General features: G+C 38.9%; 2 protein-coding genes across 2 annotated transcripts in view; one reads left to right on the forward strand and one right to left on the reverse strand.

The window, feature by feature from the left end:
* HMMR (hyaluronan mediated motility receptor) overlaps positions 1–6,454 on the reverse strand; it is a 33,077-nt gene extending 26,623 nt beyond the window's left edge. Inside the window, 3 exon segments of the mRNA XM_017889030.1 lie at positions 893–972; positions 1,717–1,815; positions 6,266–6,454. Of these exon segments, the coding sequence (XP_017744519.1) occupies positions 893–972; positions 1,717–1,815; positions 6,266–6,311 (225 nt within the window). The 5' untranslated portion in view covers positions 6,312–6,454.
* Positions 6,455–6,670: 216 nt separating this feature from the next.
* NUDCD2 (NudC domain containing 2) lies at positions 6,671–13,445 on the forward strand. Its single transcript, XM_017889031.1, has 4 exons — positions 6,671–7,151; positions 9,375–9,423; positions 9,938–10,089; positions 12,970–13,445. The coding sequence occupies exons 1-4, from the start codon at positions 6,963–6,965 to the stop codon at positions 13,051–13,053; spliced, it is 474 nt and encodes a 157-aa protein (XP_017744520.1). The 5' UTR covers positions 6,671–6,962; the 3' UTR covers positions 13,054–13,445.
* The last annotated feature ends 6,994 nt before the right edge of the window (positions 13,446–20,439 follow it).

Genomic DNA, 20,439 nt, shown 5'->3' on the forward strand with positions numbered 1-20,439 from the left:
TTATCCCTCGCCTCGCCTCCCAAAGTGCTGGGATTACCACTGTACCCCTCCAGCTGTCTTTTAAAAAGTATTATACAGCGGCCGGGTATGGTGGGCCACGCCTGTAATCCCAGCTCTTTGGGAGGCCAAGGTGGATGGATCATCCGAGGTCAGGAATTCGAGACCAGCCTGGCTAACAGGCCAACATGGTTAAACCTCGTCTTTATAAAAATACAAAAATTAGCCAGGCGTGGTGGGATGTGCCTGTAATCCCAGCTACTGGGGAGGCTGAGGCAGGAGAATCGCTTGAGCCTGTGGGGACAGAGGCTGCAGTAAGCTGGATGGTACCACTGCACTCCAGCCTGGGTGACAGAGTAAGACTCCATTTCAAAAAAAAATAAAAGTATTATGTAGCTTGCCTGATTATAAACTTAGGAAAAGAGTAATAGTAGCTCTTGCACAAGCCACAAGACTATTAAGAATTTAATCTCTCACCACTCCTTAACAGTTTCTCAGTAGCAAACCTTTTTTAGATATTGGCATTTTCCCCTTTTCTTCAAAATACTCACCCTTCCCTGCAAACAAATACACAAAACCAAAACAACTCAAATGGTGGTACTCAATAAATCAAAGCATCACATAATTTTGAAATCTTTACTAGGTAATAATTTAAACATGGAAGTGACTGAGAATTGAAGACCATTGTAATTGTGAACTAAGGGCACATTTAAACATAATGACCTAGGCAGAAATGTAACACTTGCTAGAATTCTAATGATAACTCATTTCATTATTTCACAGATTTACTTATAACCTTGATTCAGACCCTTAACCCATTCTAATCAAATACAATACTTTTAGATGTTTTTGATGACACAGTTGATAAACCAGCTGGCATATAAAAGCTCGTCACCTTTGATTCCGAAGACTTAACTTTTCTAGCCGAAGCAGGCAAAGTAGTATCTTTGTCAACATTAAGATTTTGTTTAGATTCTGCAGAAAAATGAATTGTACAGATCATGGTTGGTGTTAACATGTTTTAACTACACACAAAACACAATTTCCAGTTTTTTTTTTTTTCTGTTTTTTGAGACCGTGTCACTGTCACCCAGCCTGGACTGTAATGGTATGATCTCCGCCCACGGCAACCTCTGCCTCCCAGATTCAAGCAATTCTCCCACTTCCCTCCCTAGTAGCTGGGACCACAGGCGCACCCCACCACTCCTGGGTAATTTCTGTATTATTAGTAGAGATGAGGTTTCGCCATGTTGGCCAGGCTGGTCTCGAACACGTGAACTGAAGTGATCCACCCACCTTGGCCTCACAGAGTGCTGGGATTACAAGCACGAGCCACCTTACCCGGCCCCAGATTTCTAATTGCAACTTTTGATGAAACAATATATTCTTTTCTTAGTTGCACATTTTCAAATAATTACGCAGTATTTTTACACATCTAACATGCTTCTGATTCTCCTAATATTCCCTGACAGGTCAAGGTAATTACTAAAAGGCAAGCTACATATCAATATGAGTGTCTTGCTTAATTTTCCTGGTTATATAACAACATAATGATGACAGCATTATTCCGTACTTGACCTTTTCATAAATCCATCAAATACAATTTAAATATAGTTCTAGCTTCAAATTTTAAAAAATGCTATAACATCTTTAAATATTGTTATTCATAACTTTAAACTTACAAGATCACATAACCACTGTTCTTTGGTGATCTATTACCTTTCTGTTGTTTAAATCTTTGTGATTTCTGAAACGATACTGGTCCTTTCAATACTTCTGAAGTTTTAACATCATAAGCACCAGGAGATGGTGCGCAACCTAGAGGAAATAGAAAACATTAATATATCATCTAATGTTATTTATGATCTTAAGTTAAAACATGTCATAATAAAGCAAATATAAATGTAAAAATGTCATTAACAAACTGCTTCTATTTTTTTAAATGTAAAAAATTGCATCCATTTGATATTATAAAGAAGGCCTCTCTATGAAGAACAATATCATCTTGCCCTTTCTATCAACTGGGTCAAAGGGACACAGGCAACTGAGCAAACGACAGTTTTGAGATGAACATCATGTATTACAGGCAATATATGGCTTTCTTACTAAGGACTGAATATAGCAAATAAAATACTTGGTGTCAACTCTACTCAGAGAGTCACAAAGGTAACTACTGTTGGTTTCTAGAAATAAAGTAATTAAAACTGTCTATCCCTCAATGTTTAGCCTAGAATAAAAATTTATAGTGATAATCCATCTCTGGCTAATGTCAATACATCAGACCTATTGAAGATGTCAACTGCAATTCAAACACACGGAAGAAAAGCAACCACACTAGAGCAACTAGAATTTTTTGAGCACTTACTAAATGCCAGGCATTATGCTAAGCATTTTATAGATGTTATTTTATTTAATCCTCAAAAGAACCCTATGTGATAATTTACAGATAAAGAATGTGAGGCTTAGGAAATTCAAAAGCCAATGTTATGCAAAGTAAAATTGTACTAGACTATATTTGTATGTTCCAGAAGTTTATACTGCATAATTTCACTTAACTGAAGTCCCAGATTTGAAGGCATTTCTGAGTAAATAAACATAGCAGATTTGAGATGGGGCCCTTAGGACTTAAAATAATTAAAATACTATTAGCCTAAAGCTTTAGCTGATTGGGAACAAATAGATTAATACTATTCTCTGAAAAGCTATTTACTTCAGTCTAGAGTCTCATGCAAATAAACAGGAAGAGCAAGGAGCTTGGACCATTCTCAGGCAACTACTGCGGTCCCCTAAATGTCTGTCAAATGGTAGACAGAAACTCATTATTATTATTATTATTTTGAGAAGTTGTCTTGCTCTGTTGCCTAGGTTGGAGTGTAGTGGCACCATCTTGGCTCACTGCAACCTTTGCCTCCCAGGTTCAAGTGATTCTCCTGCCTCAGTCTCCCGAGTAGCTGGGATTACAAGCACCCGCCACCATGCCCAGCTAGTTTTTTTTTTATTTTTAGTAGAGACAGGGTTTCACCATGTTGGCCAGGCTGGTCTCAAACTCCTGACGTCAGTTGATCTGTCTGCCTCAGCCTCCCAAAGTGCTGGGATTACAGGTGTGAACCACCATGCCCAGCCCCATGAGGAGATCTTGATTAGCATTTTTTAAAAGTAAAACAATAGAAAAGTCAGCATGACTCATACGCTGCAAAGTTAAGCACTATTTTGTGAAACTTTCCTTTCATATATATGTGTAGAGATATAAAAATACATCTTAGGTTGAAATAAATTTTGGGTTTTTTTTTGCTTTTTTTTTTTTTTGAGACAGAGTCTCACTCTGTTGCCCAGGCTGGAGTGAGTGCAGTGGCGCAATCTCCACTCACTGCAACCTCTGCCTCCCAGGTTCAAGTGATTCTCCTGCCTCAGCCTCCTGAGTAGCTGGGACCACAGGTGCCCGCCACCTCGCCCGGCTAGTTTTTTTGTATTTTTTAGTAGAGACGGGGTTTCACCGTGTGAGCCAGGATGGTCTTGATCTCCTGACCTCGTGATCCGCCGGTATTGGCCTCCCAAAGTGCTGGGATTACAGAGTGTGGTACATCTTAGAGCATCTATTTTATACATTTGGGGTAGGGGTGGGAAAGTAATGAAGAATATAGTGTATTTTGAAGCAAACAGAAGACTTCAGAGAAAACTGCCACCACTACTGGTAGCTATGCCCTTTGGGGGTAAGTTGGGAGGGATTCAGAGCTGGTGGTTTTTCTCTTTTGCTCTCTGCTCTTAGAAATGCTGCTGTGGAAAAGCATGAGAAGCACTGTTCTAGATTTGGCAAGCAGCCAGAAGAGAAATGGAAAACAAAAATTAAATTAGGCTGAATTCATCCTAGGTACACTGAAAAAACTCAACAATGTACCTAGGATGAGTTCTAGTATTCTAATCCCTCACTGGGTCCACTCTCAAGGAGATAAGGGCCAGCAAAACATGGGAGAGTGCATGCGACTAAGCAGCATGTGCAAGTTGCGAACAATTAAGGCCATGTTTAACAAAACTTCTTCCCTAGAGACTCTAGAGAGTCAGGTTTGATAGTTAAAGGGATTTGGATTCAAGAGCAACTAGGCTGAAAGGGAGCCTGTACACTTACCAATACTTTGTGAGACTGTGGCACACGCCATTTTCATGTTCTATATATTTTTCTTAACAACTCGTAAATGCATTCGAACATAGGTATGACTTGTTAGAAATCTGGGGAGAGGGAACATCAGACAAGAGGAATGGGATATCTTGGGAGAGATCATAAGCTGTCTGGAACAGCTTACATCTTCATCAACAATGAACTAAAGCTAAGCCAGGCAGTCCATACTTGTATGCAAACAAAACATTTTATGTGTTACATTAAACAAATTCTTCAAACTTCCAGACCTCTGTGTTTTCTATTTCTTCCACCTAGAATGAACAGCCCACCTTCTGTTTTGCCAGAAGAGCCTGGATGTTGCCTCTTCTAATTTTTTCTGAATGCCCAAATCAGGCTAGAAAACTCCCTTCATAGAAACCTGTGTGTATTGTTCCTATCATAGAACTTCTTGGTTTTCTTATGGCTTATGTACTATCCATTTTCCACATTAGCCAAAAGCCTGCTTGAAGTTAGGGAGTATCTTAAACATGTTTGTATCCCCAGTATTTAACTCAGGGTTGAGTTCAGCAGCATGGAAAAGAAAACAGAAAGTATGTTGGGGATGTGGGAATGGAATAGGCTTTTGTAATCAGCCAGATCAGGGTTCAAATCCAGCTGGGCCTGCCAATCAGACATTACTATGGACCAGATACTTTGTAGATGTATGGAGAAGAGGGTGAATAAAAACTCTCTCTTTTTCTGGTGTAGCTTTAAGCCCCTGGAAAGTAACTTCAAGAAGCTCAGATTCTTCATTCACAAAACAAGGATAAAGAACAGTACCTACCTTACAGTGTGGTTGTGAGGGTTACTCGAATAAGAAAAATCACCACAGTGCCTCATACACATTAACATCAAATGAATAATTGGTATTATTCCTGTAACTGTGAGCCTGAAATACTGTATCTTTGGTAAAGCCAGATTAACCTACTATAATGCAAACAACAACAACAAAAACAAAAAATCTTAAAGCCACACTGTTGACAAAACTTAAGAGTAGGTCCTTTGATTCCTTGGGAAATCATATGGTCTTTGAGTCTTTTAACTAAGAAAATAAGTTTGTGTTGATTCACTTGTTCATTTGGCCTTCCTTGGTGAGTAGTTGTGAACATTTTCATCCATACGTTGGCTGACAGAAAATAGAGATGTAATGAGTAACCATGAAATAGCATATGATAGTGGATAAATCACGAGCTTTGATGTTTAGCTCTACCACTCACTGGTTGTGCAAGTTACAAAACCTCTGTTTTCTCATCTGTAAAACGGGGTCAATATCAGTACCTTCCTCACTTGGCTTTTGGAAGGAATAAACAAGATCTAGTAGCACAGTCCCAGCATACAGCATCTTAAATGATGAGTGCCTATCAAACACATCTAAGGCTTCCTGGTTACTGTGCTTATGCATTGAGGTGTTAAGAGCACATGATGGGGGCTGGGTTCATATTCCAGTCCGGCCACTTCGGTAGTGTAGCACTGAGCAAATTTAAGTCTCAGTCTTTTTATCAATAAAACAATGAATAATAGGATTACCCCTTAGAGTTGGTGGGAAATTAACAACTAATAATCGATGTATAGCCTTAGTATGGTGCTTGAGGTATAAGTGGTCAATATCAGCCATGATAACTTCATTGTTTATATTTTCAGTAAGTGCTACAGCTCTAATTTTACACCCAGAAACTGCCTTTACGGATCTTCCTACTTTTATACCCAAATGGAATATACAAAAGAAATCCGCAAGTTCAGACTAAAAGTAATACTCCAATGTTCTTATCAGTGAGGCCCTCTCGGACTTGAAAATCAAATAGCTACCAACGCCTCGCCTCCATTCCCTTCATTCTGCTGTAGTTTCTCCATTACCGCTGTTTATTGACAGTATTCCCCGCCTGAATGAAAGCCCCAAGGGGCGGGGACTGTTTCACTCCATGCGGTATCTTTAGCATCCTGATTAGTGCTTGGCATGTAACAGATGCTTAGGGCATATTTGAGAAAAATCAATCAATTGAATGAGCCCCAGCCCGATCCTAAAATCGCCTTCTGCTTGCCTCCCAAGAAGGGAGCCGAAAGAGGCAAAGGGCGTTAGGGCATCTCCCGTCCCCCAGCTCCTTTCCCCTTACGCACCAGAAGGGTCATTGAATCTTTTCAGGGGCGCCTTAGGAAAGGACATGTTGACGGCCAGCTCCAGAAACTGAAGGTCACTGGCACTCCTCGGCAACTGAATGCGGATTATCACTGCCTACCGGCTTCAAATTCAAAACTCCCCACATTCCCCTCCCACACCGGCGTTAGCCAATTGGAAAGTCAAACCCCTGGGCACACCAATCCCGCAGAGGAATACAAAGAAAGACTGCTGGGTTCTGACTGCGTCCAATGAGCTGGTCTGTGAGTTCTGACTGCCAGCCAATAGGAAACCGTTACTGTTCCCCGCCCCACCCACCTACCCAGTCATTCCGGGCGTTACTCAATTGTACCCTACGTACCACTAGCATTTGCGCAAGCGCACTTCACTCCGGAGGCGTTTGAAAGTGCATTTTGGCGTCACTTAGGTGACTGTGTAGTGAGTTCCGGCTTCACTGGTTCCAGTTCTGTCCCATTGTTCGTTGCTTGTGAACTTTTCTGGGTTTCAGTTCTTTCATCCGGGTTCTGCTGGTGCCGTAAATGGCCATTCAAAAGGGGAAACGAACACGGAGACCCCAGCTTGCGTTCCTGCGCATGTGCAGTGACCCGAGCAGAGGGGCCGAGACGTAGCCTGAGCGTGGGATTCCGCGCGTGCGCTCGGCTCCGCCTGGTGCGGCTGCGGCCGGGAAGCGACTGGACTATGTCGGCCCCGTTTGAGGAGCGGAGTGGGGTGGTTCCGTGCGGGACCCCGTGGGGCCAGTGGTACCAGACCTTGGAGGAGGTGTTCATTGAAGTTCAGGTGCCTCCAGGCACGCGCGCCCAGGATATCCAGTGCGGCCTGCAGAGCCGGCATGTGGCGCTGTCGGTGGGCGGCCGTGAGATCCTCAAGGTAGCAGCAACTTGGGGCTTGTGTTCAGTTTCCTCTTCCCAGCCGCCCCCTAAAAGTTCCTGGTTTCCCTGAACGACTGTTGGGTGTCCCCACGGCTCCCGTGGCTGGCAGAAAGAGAAAGAGGATAACACTGACCAGGTTTGGGTCTGGTCAGAGCCCCCCTCCTCAGGGCAGAGGCTGAGTTGTGGAAATTTGAGGAGCCCATTTTCCTATTCAGTTTTCAAACCAAGTCAGACTGCTGCTTCTGCTTCTCTGAAGGGCTTCAGCTGGGAGCAGATTAACTAGGTTGCTAAAGGAACAAATATTTCTTCCTTGCACTGAAGACAGGAAGGTGGCAGGAAGACAGCCAGATAACATCCCTGCAGTGGAGCGTAATTAATAAACAGATAAATATAGGAAAGGACAACAAAGAAAATCGGGATAGAATAACGGGCAGAGGATTTAGAGATGATGTCAGGTGATCAGTTTTGTCATCTAAAAGTTTAAAAATCCTGCATGTTTGTGGAGTGGTCACGCACGTGGTGAAGAGGTGTGTGTATAAAATAAGTAGTACCCCTTTTATTTCTTTTCACCAATACTCGTTGGATCTGGACTCGCTTTTTCTTTGTTAAGCGTATAAACGAACAGGTTGAAATTAGATTCTGTTCTCAGATTAGATGCCCAAGATGTTTGATGGCAGTGTAATGTGGTGAAGGGAGACTTACTTGTTTCCTAGTTTTGTAAACTTGGGCGAGAGAGTTCAGTGTCTGTATACCTTCCTTATCCACAAGATACAGTAGTTATAGTACCCTTCTCATAGGATTGTTTTGAGCATAACATGGTATTCATGTGTATGAAGAGCTTGGAGTATTCACTGGTATGTAATAAGTTCATTCTGTATGTTAGCTATGGAGGTGCTTTGAGTGCCTCAAGATTCCTGTGAAAGACGTTAATTTATGTCAGCTTGGATCGCAGTGACTTTTCTGAATTGTACAATTTATAGTTTCCTCAACAATGGTTTTAGATTATGATTTAAATTTAGTAAATCCAGTAACTTTCGGAATATAGCAGTCACTCTGGGATTTTTGATGTACATATAGACTAGTGGGATTTTTTTTCCCACTAATTTTGACATATTTTAAAATGTGGGCTTTTTCGAGTGACATTTTAATTTCACTTTCTGTAACTTAAATTTGGCAACATATTAAAATGGATTTGACCTTATGCATTCTCTCTCTTTTTTTTTTTTTAATATATTTATTTATTTATAGAGACAGGGTCCCTGTCTCCCATGCTGGAGTGCAGGGCTGAGATTGTAGCTCACAGCAGCTTTGAACCCTTGGGGTCAAGCAGTCCACATTGGCCTCCAAAGTGCTGGGATTACAGGCCTGAGCCACTGGGCCTGGTGCTGAGAATGTCTCTTAAATTTATATTTTGTTTATTTATTTATTTTAAACCAGAGTTTGTGAACAGTCAATCACAACTAATCTTTCAAATCTGGAATATGTAAAGTTTTTTTTAATGCCGATTGCCCAACAAAAGATTAAAACGTTTTTAAAAGTTTACTTTGAAAACAACATTTTGCTGGGTGCAGTAGCTCATGTCTATAATCCTGGCACTTTGGGAAGCCTAGGCGGGTGGATCACGAGGTCAGGAGTTCGAGACCAGCCTGGCTAACATGGTGAAACCCCATCTCTACTAAAATACAAAATTAGCCGGGCGTGGTGGCGGGCGCCTGTAGTCCTAGTTACTTGGGAGGCTGAGGCAGGAGAATCGCTTGAACCCTGGAGGTGGAGGTTGCAGTGAGCCAGATCGCGCCACTGCACTCCAGCCTGGGCGACAGAGCGAAACTCTGTCTCAAAAAAAAAGACAACATTTTTTAGTTTTAGCAGGAGATCCCTTCCTGTGGTTAATTTTAATTGGTAGAATTAAAGCATTTCAGATACTAATTTCACATTAATACTGGCTAATGGTCAGTATTACTGTATCTTCTAAAAATTAAGGAGCCCTGATCTTTCTTTAGAGAGCTCTGTGTTCTTTGCCATACATAGTAAATATCCTTTGCAGTGTAAACTAGTTTCCATTTTACCTGCTGGAAGAAAATTTAGGGTTGTGCACCTATAAATGTCATGGTGAAGTGGTGGTATAAGATGTGGATTAGGTAGGAAAGTAGGTAAATCTTAATCATGAAAACTTTATAAAATTAAATTCTGTATTTTAGCACCTTGTATGTTTATTTTGCAGGGCAAACTCTTTGATTCTACAATAGCTGATGAAGGAACATGGACTTTGGGTAAGGGTAATTACTATAATTCATCAAATCTTTTTTTAAAATAAATTTTGTCTTGGTATCTTTTCCCCTTTTGTATTAGATCTTTTTTGTCTTTGCAACTTTGAAAGATAAAGCAATAGAAATGTGTTGAAAACCGTTGTATGTCAAAATTACCTAGTGTGGGGAGAAAAGGTTACTTAGTGGTTTTTGAAAATATAAAATTTAATGAAGAACTTCTTGAGACCAGCCTGACCAACATGGTGAAAGCCTGTTTCTACTAAAAATACAAAAGTTAGCTGGTCATGGTGGCGCATGCCTGTAATCCCAGCTACTAGGGAGACTGAGGCAGGAGAATCACTTGAACCCTGGGGTGGGGGCGGAGGTTGCAGTGAGCCGAGATCGTGCCACTGCACTCCAGCCTGGGCGACAGAGTGAGACTGTCTCAAAAAAAAAAAAAAAAAAAAAAAAAAAAAACCCAACTTGATGAAGAACTCTGATTTCTTTGTGTGTGTCTGTGTGTGTGTGTTTTTTTTAGAGGATAGAAAAATGGTTCGTATTGTTCTCACAAAGACAAAGAGAGATGCAGCAAATTGTTGGACTTCTCTACTAGAATCTGAATATGCAGCGGATCCTTGGGTGCAAGACCAAATGCAGAGAAAGCTTACATTAGAGAGATTCCAAAAAGAAGTAAGTCAGATGAAGTACATGAGTATGTGTAATTAAATATATAAAAATCATTGAATAAATACTATTTGAAATTAAAACAAATGTCATTATGAAGAGTTACAAACATTTTCTAGAATTTTTTAAGTGAATGGTTAGAATAATGGCCTTGTATGCCTTTGATTTTTCAAAAGATTTTCTTGAGAGGAATTTATTTGTATTGCTGTGATTTGTGAGTTTAAGCTTACTTTTATGTACATCAGTAATGCATGAATAAACTCTTACTAGAGTTGAATCAATATAGACTTACATAGTGTAAAAAGTGAAAGGCCCTTTCACCACCATTCTTCCCATTCCATGCATGTATCTCATTTTCATCTCATATGTTGGCTATTGTTTGTTTTGTTTTTTAGCATAAATGGAGGATCACACTGTGTGTATTGTTCTTCTTGTTGCTTTTTTATTTAATAATATGCCGTGGGTCTCTTTCCCTACTAGTACATAAGTATAAAACTCATTCTTTTTAACTGCTTCAGAGTATTCTGTAGTTTGGATGTGTCATCATTATTTAGCTGTTTGCCTTTGATATGATTTAGATTTCTTCATTTTTCTGTATTTTAAACAAAGCTGTGCTTTCATCTCTGTGAAACTACTCAAGTGTTCTAAGATATGTTTAAGATAAATATCTGGGAGAGGAATTACTAGATCATAGCACTTGATAATGTACGTCTTTATGATAATAATTTCCAAATGTGTATCTCTAGCCTAGACTTTTTTCCTGAATTTAGGACTTGCATGCCCAGTTGCCTATTCAACATCTCCACCTGGCTATGTATATTAAGCTCAACATGTACAAGTTGAACACCTAACATCCTTCTATATTTGTTTTTACCCGTAGCCTTCTCATCTCAGTTGATGAAAACTGGTAGTTCAGGTCAAAAAAAATTAGGGGCTCATCTTTGATTCTTACATCATTCTCATACTCTATCCAATGTATTAGGAAATCTTATTGATGCTACCTTCCAAATATATTTAGAATTTGACCACTTCTCATCACCAGCTCTACTACCATTCAGATCTGGACCACCTCTAATGTCTTGCCCGGATTACTCTAATAACGTTCTAATTGGTCTTCTCATTTTACTCTTGCCATAGTCTTCTCAAAATAGCAGTTTTTTTTTTTTTTTGAGATGGAGTCTGCTCTGTCACCCAGGCTGGAGTGCAGTGGTGTAATCTCTGCTCGCTGCAAGCTCCGCTTCCCAGGTTCCCGCCATTCTCCTGCCTCAGCCTCACGTGTAGCTGGGACCATAGGCTCCCGCCACCACGCACGGCTAATTTTTTTGTATTTTTAGTAAAGATGGGCTTTCACTATGTTGGCCACGATGGTCTCAATCTCCTGACCTCGTGATCCGCCCACCTCAGCCTCCCAAAGTGCTGGGATTACAGGCGTGAGCCACTGCGCCTGGCCAGTTAGAGCAGTTCTTTTAAAATCCAAGTCATATCATGCCACTTCTCAGAACTCTGCAAGTCATTTCTCTATCTCTTACAAGGCCGTATCTGTTCAGTTATTCCATTATCTCCTTGACTACCTCCTCCCCTACTGCTATCCCTCTTAGTGATTCTGCTTTTGCCATACTGGCCTGTTTGCTATTCCTTAAAGAACATGTCATCACATCCCTTTGTTATCCTTGTGACTGCAGTGCTCTTCTCCCACAGTTTGGCTTTTATGTTTTCATATCATTGCTCAATGAAGCATACTTTGATTATCTCATTTAAATATTATAATTTTATTTCCCTTATCCTGTTTTTTTCTATTATCACTTACCAACTTTTAACACTAGATCAGGGGTTGGCAAACTAGAGCCCTTGGGCCAAATTTGGCCCACTACTTGTTTTATAGCTTTTCTAGAACACATATATGGTCATTTGTTTGTATATTGTCTTTCAGACAGTTGAGTATTTGTGATAGAGACTATGTGGCCTGCAAAACCTGAAATATTTACTACCTAGTTCTTTAAAAAGCCTGCCAGCCCCTGTACTGGTTGATTTACGGTTTGTCTCCTCCTGCTAGAATGTTAAGTTCCGCTAGAGCAGGGATTTTTGTTTTTTTTCACTCTTGAATTCTACATACCTGTAATGGTCTTCCAAACAGTAGGAGCTCAACAAATGTTGTTGGATAAATAAAATAGCCCACCAAAAAGACTAAAGTCTGACATACTACTTTACAGGATTGTTGTGAGGGTTAAATATCTTTCATATGTATAGCTCTTAGAAATTTGTGTGGCACATAGAAAGCTCTCAAAAAAATGCTAGCTATAGGCCGGGTGCCGTGGCTCACGCCTGTAATCCCAGCATTTTGGGAGGCTGAGGCAGGCGGATCACCTGAGGTTGGAAATTCAAGACCAGCCTGACCAACATGGAGAAACCCTGTCTCTACTAAAAATGTAAAATTAGCTGGGTGTGGCGGTGCATGCCTGTAATCCCAGCTACTCGGGAGGCTGAGGCAGGAGAATCTCTTGAACCTGGGAGGCGGAGGTTATGGTGAGCTGGGATTGCACCATTGCACTCCTGCCTGGGCAACAAGAGCGAAACTCCGTCTCAAAAAAATAAAAAAATTAAAAAAATTAAAATGCTAGCTATTAAATCTATCTACGGACTTTTATTGAAGTATATGTTTCCCCATACACTTGCCAACATTGTAGTATACGTATGATCTCTAAATATTTGTAACTAGGAGAGTTGAAAAATGCCTCAGTTTTAAATATTATTTTGGTGACAACAGTGAAGTCTGTTATATTTCATGTATTTATTGGTCATTTATATATCTTTTTTATCAATTGCCAGTTTGTACTTCTATTTTTTCCTTTTAAGTTTTATTTCATTATATATTTTTATATCTTTTAGAATCCTGGTTTTGACTTCAGTGGAGCAGAAATCTCAGGAAACTACACTAAAGGTGGACCAGATTTCTCAAACCTTGAGAAATAACTGCTTTTTTTCCCTGCATTCTGTGGATCCTAGCAGATATTGCCAACTTAATCAGAGAAACAGATTATGTAATGGAAGAAAAATGTGGATGCCTACAGTTAACAGATTGCAAAATATATTTTAAAATGGTTCTAAAAATTGCATTCAAACATGATTTACGTAGGAAATGTACTGTGGGAACTATTCTATGGATATATGGTAAAGTTGTTTTGGACTTGTTTTTGCTCAGCATGAAGTTTTATATGCTGCATTTTACTAATTCCATATTTAACCATATTTTTAATACAAAAGAACATTAGAGTATAGATCATGTGAAATGAAGGGTGCCTTTGGGGAAAATTAACTTTTTCTTTTGATAAGTATGATATTCAATAAAGTTTTCTAAATAGGAATTGTGTACCCCTTTGTCTAAGTATAACAATTCACACAAAATTATAGTGCTGAAAACAGTGTTAAGAAAGGAAAAAGTCCATAAATGTATTTTAAGTAATTAAGAGTTAATGAAAATTTCTTAATTAGAATATTATTACTTGAGGGATTACTTTATGTTAAGAAGTTTAAAAATAGTTAAAAGCCTAACAGTAGAAGTGGATTAACACAAAAGAGAAGTGTGAACATGGTAATTAGGTGAGTCCTTTGTGGCAGAAAGTGAAGTAAGGTCACTAATTTATATCAGTGGCATTGTTTTGATCTTAAGTGATTTAGGCATATAGGTAGGAATTGTCTATAGACATTCAATATCCTATTTATGTTCTCTTTATTTTTTGCCCTTTTTAACTCTTGAAAAAAAATCTCATGCATAGAAAAGTTACAGATAATTCTTTTCTTTCTGAACCATTTGTGAATTACTTGAATACATGATTCCTCATTACTGATTACTGTTTGCTTCAAATTATAATTTTTTTTTTTTTTTTTGAGACAGAGTCTCGCTCTGTCGCCCAGGCTGGAGTGTAGTGGCTGGATCTCAGCTCACTGCAAGCTCCGCCTCCCGGGTTTATGCCATTCTCCTGCCTCAGCCTCCCGAGTAGCTAGGACTACAGGCGCCGCCACCTCGCCCGGCTAGTTTTTTGTATTTATTTTTTTAGTAGAGTCGGGGTTTCACCGTGTTCGCCAGGATGGTCTCGATCTCCTGACCTCGTGATCCACCCGTCTCGGCCTCCCAAAGTGCTGGGATTACAGGCTTGAGCCACCGCACCCGGCCGCTTCAAATTATCTTACATGACTAGAATGCAACCATTAAAATCAGGAAATTTACGTTAACACATTACCACCCTCTAATCCTCAGACCTTCACTTCATTCACATTGAACCGATTGTCCTAATAATGTCCTTATAGCAAGAGGATCCAGACAGAATCATGCCTTCCATTTAAATGTCAGCTGTCTTTAGTTTACTTCATTCTGGAACAAGTTCTCATTTCGTTCCTTTTACAACTTAGTGCTTTTGACAATTATGGGCTAGTTTTGTAGAACATCCCTTATTTTGAGTTCTGTCTGATACTTCATGATTAGATTGAGGTTATTCATCTTTGGCAGGAATATGATAGAAGTACATCTTGTCATAGTTTAATAATTTCAATTTGTCTCATTTCTGATGGTGTTTCTTAGATGACTGATTAAGGTAGTGTCTGCCAGACTTCTCCACTGTAGTTATTTTTATAATTATTTTTTGAGAAGATAGTTGCAAAATACTACCTTGTTTCTCATCACTTTAAATTTATCATATCTCTATAATCTCATTATTTTCTATTTTATTCAGTGGGTTAAAAACCTATTCTCATTACATTGATGCTCAAAATTATTGCACATTTGGCTGGTAGAAGTCCATTTTGGGTGGCCTCTGTGTCCTTCTGACATGTTCCCATCATAATTCAATCAATTTGTTACTCTCTGGCATAAGATATACCAGGCTTCTCATGCTCTCCTTGACCTAACCCAAGAATCAGCCATTTTTCCATAGAGCCTGCGTTCTCTTTAGTGGGTAATATTTAAAAGCCAAGATCTGTGCTAGTGTGCAATTGCTATGGGTGTGTATATATAATGCATGTCTTTACATCTATATTTCTGCATCTGTGTATATTGAAAACCATGAGTTCACATGTAAATTCTAATTCCATGGGCTTCATTTTCATTTTTTCCCTTTCCATATTTATAACCCCTCTCAGTACCAGTGAGAAACCTGATTCCTATTTGATTCTCTATATGTGTTTTTTTTTTTTTTCTTTTTTGAGTTGGAGTTTCACTCTTGTCGTCCAGACTGGAGTGCAGTGGCATGATCTCAGCTCACTGCCACCTCTGCCTCCTGGGTTCAAGCAATTCTCCTGCCTCAGTCTCCCGAGTAGCTGGAATTACAGGCATGCGCCACCACATCTGGCTAATTTTTAATTTTTTGTAGAGACAGCATTTCTCCATGTTGGTCAGGCTGGTCTTGAACTGCCGACATCAGGTGATCCGCCCACCTCGGCCTCCCAAATTGCTGGGATTACAGGTATGAGCCGCTGCGCCTGGCCTGATTCTCTGTTGTAGGTCATCTCCCCACATGAATGTCTTCCTCACCCTGCTTAGGCTTCGCATCCTATGCTGAGCAGGGATATCCTCCTCCTCACCCTCCCTGGACCCTAACACTTCACTCCAGGCCATGGCAGTCCATTCACTCTATGATTCCTGTCTTGCTCATTTTAAGAATGAATTGTCAGGGAAGAGGCTATTTTTCTTTTAATTTTATTCTCTTTGATATCTAACAAAATTTTTTATTTTGAGTAAACAAAGTAAAATTAACATTTTTGGTGTATAGTTTGATGAATTTTAAGTACGGATATGTGTAAACACCTCCACAATCAGGATATTGAAGCATTCAATCACCATAAGAACTCTTATGCTCTCTTTGTAGTCACACCCTACTCCCAGCCCCTAAACCTTGGAAACCACTGATCTAATCCTTGTCTCCATATTTTTGTCTTCAAGCGTGTCATAAATGGGATCATATGTAATTAAGAAAAACAGCTTTATTGTAACAACATACATTTCACCCATTTAAAGTGTATAATTCAGTAGCTTTTAGTATATACACAGATAAATGTGACCATTCCAATAATCAATTTCAGAATGTTTTCATCATCTCAGATAGAAACCTCGTATAGTTTAGCTTTTATCCTCCCATCATCCCCCGCCATCCACCACTTTTAATCTCATGGATTTCCCTATTCTGGACATTTAATGTACATGGAATCATAGTATGTGGTCTTTGGTTACTGGCTTCTTTCACTTAACATGTCTTAAGAGGTTCATCTATATTCTAGCATGTATCAGCACATTCATTAGTATGTCTGAATAATACTTCATTGTATGGCTGTATCACTTTGTTTATACATTTGTAAGTTGGACATTTTGGGTAATTCCACCTTTTGGCTGTCCTGACTAAAGCTGCTATAAACGTGTACAAGTTTTTATGTGCATGTGTTTTCATTTCTTACCTACAATTTTTAGGTTATATGATAACTATGTTAATCATTTGAGGAGGTGTCATTGTTTCCCAAGCAGCTACATCTTTTTACTTTCCCACCAGCAGTGTACACAGGTTCCAATTTCTCTGCATCCTTGCCAACAGTTGTTTACTTGACATTTTGATTTTAGTCATTCTAGTGGATATGAAATGGTATCTCGATGACTATGTTGAGTGTTCTTTCTTGTGCTTATTGGCTATTTGGGTATCTTCCTTAAAGCAGTGTTTATTCAAATTCTTTACCCATTTTTTGGTTGTCTTATTGAGTAGTAACAGTCTTTATATATTCTGGGTATAAGTCCCTTATCGGGTATATGATTTGTAATTTCTGCTATTCTCCTTTTACTTTGTTGATAGTGTCTTTTGAAGCACAGACTTAATTTTGATGAAGTCTTATCCATCATGCCGTTGGTGGATCATGTTTTTGGTGTCATGTCTAGGAACCTTAACCCCAGGTCATGAGGAATTTTTCTTTTTTTCTTTTCTTTTCTTTTTTTGAGACAGACTCTCGCTGTCGCCCAGGCTGGAGTGCAGTGGCACAATCTCCACGCACTGCGACCTCTGCCTGCTGGGTTCAAGTGATTCTTGTGCCTCAGCCTCCCAAGTATCTGGGACTACAGGTGTGCACCACCACTCCCAGCCCTTTTTTTTTTTTTTTGTTATTTTTAGTAGAGATGGGATTTCACCATATAGGCTAGGTTGGTCTTGAACTCCTGACCTCAAGTGATCTGCCCACCTCGGCCTCCAGAGCACTGGGATTACAGGCATGAGCCACCATGCCCAGCCTACGGATGTTTTCTTCTAATTTTAAGTTTTACATTTAGATCTGTGATCCATTTTAGGTTAATTTTTGTATAAGCTGTGAAATTTAGGTTTATTTTTTGGCATATGGATGTTCAGTTGTTTTAAAATCATCTGTTGAAAAATTGTCTATTCCCCATTGAGTTGTCATTTCACCTTTGTCAAAAATCAATTGCTATTTATGTGAGTCTGGCTTTGGACTTTATTCCATTGATCTGTGTGTTTATCCTTTCATAAATACCACATTGCCTTGATTATCATATCTTTATAGCAAGTCTTAAAACTAGGCATCATGATTCCTTCAACTTTATTCTTTTTCAAAATTGTTTTGGCTAATTTAGTTTCTTTGCCTTTCATATGAAGTTTAGAATTAGCTACTCTGTATCTACAAAAAATCCTACTGGGGTTTTGAATGCAATTTTGTCTTCCAATCCATGAACATGAGGTATCTACTTAGGACCTCTTTGATTTCAGTTATCAGCATTTTATGTCATTTTTCAGCCTATATTCCACAGTGTTCATTTTGGGGGAACTATTGTAAGTTGTATTATTTTTGAAACATGGGTTTCCAATTGCACATTGCTAGTATATATAAATGTGTTTGATTTTTGTCGACTTTGTATCCTGTGACCTTGCTAAACTTTATTAGTTCTGGGAGTTATTTTGTTGTTAACTTGTTAAGGTTTCTACATAAACTACGAATAGGAACAGTTTTATTTTATCCTTTTTTATTCTATGGGCCTTTTTTCTTGCCTGATTGCAGTGGCCAGAACAATACAGTGGAGAAAGTGGCCATCCCAGTCTTGTTCTGGATCTTAGGATTTTGAAAGCATTGTCTTTGACCATTATGTATGCAAGCTATAGGCCTTTCATAAATTCCCTTTTGTCATGGTGAGCAAGTTCCCATCTATTAATTTGTTGTTAGCAGAGTTTCATGAGTGGATGTTGAATTTTCTATGCTCTTTCTGTATCAGTTTGGTCATTTTTCTTTAGACTGGTAAAATCATGGATTTTATTGATTGATTTCAGAATTTTGAAACAGCTTATATTTCCTCCCAACCCCAAATTTGGTCTGGTACATTATTCAGCTTATGTATCTAGATTTTTATTCTTTGAGGATTTTTATGTCTGTGTTCATTTTGGATATTGTGCAATTTTTTTTTTTTTTTTTTTTTCCCCTTGTATTATCTTTATCTTGGCATGGTATCATGTTAATTCTGGTGTTACAAAATGAATTGTAAAATGAATTGAAAAGTGATTATTCTTTCCGGAAGAGATTTGTAGAATTTGTGTTAAGTCTTCTTTAAATGTTTTATGAATTTACTAGTAAGGTTTTAAACAATAGTTCAATTTTTAAAAATAGAGAATTTATTGAGGTTTACTTTAGTTAAGTTTTAGTATTGTATGCCTTTCAAGGAATTGGTTCATCTAATCCTATGTGCATAGAGTTGTTCATGGTATTTTCTTTGTGTCGTTCTAATGAGGATCTATACTGTTTTCTTGGATTCCTAAGATTGGCAGCTTCTCTTTTTTTGTCAATCTTGCCAGAAGTTTATCAATTTTACTACTTTTTTCAAAAATTAGTTTTTTGTTTTGATTGTTCTCTATTAACGTGTTTACAATTGCATTGATTTTCTGCTTCTTTTTTTTTTCTTCCTTCTGCTTGCTTTAGGTTTAGTTTGGACTTTTTTCTTTTTTTTAATAGACTGGTCTCACTTCATCACCCTGGCTGGAGTAGTGTTATGATCATAGCTCACTGCAGCCTCAAACTCGTAGGGTCATGATCCTCCTATCTCAGCCTTCTGAATGGCTGGGACTATAGTGGTATGCCACCACACCCAGTTAGAGTTTCCTAGTTTCTTAAAGTGGGAGCTTAGAGTATTAATTCAAGACCTTTTTCTTGTTTAGTAAAAAGCAGTCGATTGTTATAATTTGCAGCACCAGCATGGCTGCATTCCAAGCACAATGATATTTTCATATATTTTAAAATATTTTTTGAGACTTCTCTGTAGAATCGTGAATTATTTATAAGTGTGTTGTTTAATTTCCAAGTGTTTGGAGATTTTCTTGCTGTTACTGATTTCCAGATTATGGTGAAAAAACATACTTTGTATGATTTCATCTCTTTTAAATTGTTAAGGTTTAAGACCCATGATGTGGTTTATCTTGGTGAGTGTTACATGTGTACTTGAAAAGAATGCTTATTCTGCTGTTTTAGGTAGAAGGGTTTTATGTCAATTAAATCTAGCTGGTTATTAGGATTATTCTATTTTTCTACATCTTTGCTAATTTTCTATGAATTCTATAGACTACTGAGAGAGGAATGTTTAAGTCTGCAACTGTAAATGAAAATTTGTCCAGTCCTCCTTTTAATGCTACCAATTTTTGCTTAATTTTTTTTTTTTTTTTTGAGTCTTACCTTATAACTCAGGCTGGAGCATAGTGGCTCTGTCATGCTTCACTGCAGCCTCAAACTCCTGTGCTCAGTCTTCCCACCTCAGGCTCCTCAGTACCTAGGACTACAGATGTTCATCACTAAGTCCAGCTAATTTTTAATTTTTTTTTGGAGATAGGGTCTCCCTAAGTTAAGCAGGCTGGTCTTTAACTCTTGGCCTCAAGCAATCCTCCCACCTTGGTTTCCCAAAGCATTGGAATTACAGGCATGAATGAGCCTCTGCACCTAGTCTCTTCATGTATTTTTAAGATCTGATAATACATGCTTACTTTTAGCACTGTCTTGGTGAATTTTATCATTACATAATGTCCCTAATTATCCTTGGCAATTTTGGTTGTTCCTAACTCTACTTTGATGAATATAAAAATGGCTTTTTTATTTATTTTTTGAGACAAGAGCCTTACTCTGTTGCCCAGGTTGGAGTGCAGTGGTGTGATCTTGTCTCACTGCAACATCTGCCTCACAGGTTCAAGCAATTCTTCTGCCTCAACCTCCAGAGTAACTGGGACTACAGGTATGTGCCACCTAACCTAGCTGCTTTTTGTATTTTTAGTAGAGATGGGGTTTCACCATGTTGGCCAGGCTGGTCTTGAACTCCTGGCCTCAAGTGATCCGTCCACCTCGGCCTCC

Source organism: Rhinopithecus bieti, unplaced genomic scaffold, assembly GCF_001698545.2.
Source record: "Rhinopithecus bieti isolate Rb0 unplaced genomic scaffold, ASM169854v2 scaffold_15850, whole genome shotgun sequence".
NCBI classification, from domain to species: Eukaryota; Metazoa; Chordata; class Mammalia; order Primates; family Cercopithecidae; genus Rhinopithecus; species Rhinopithecus bieti.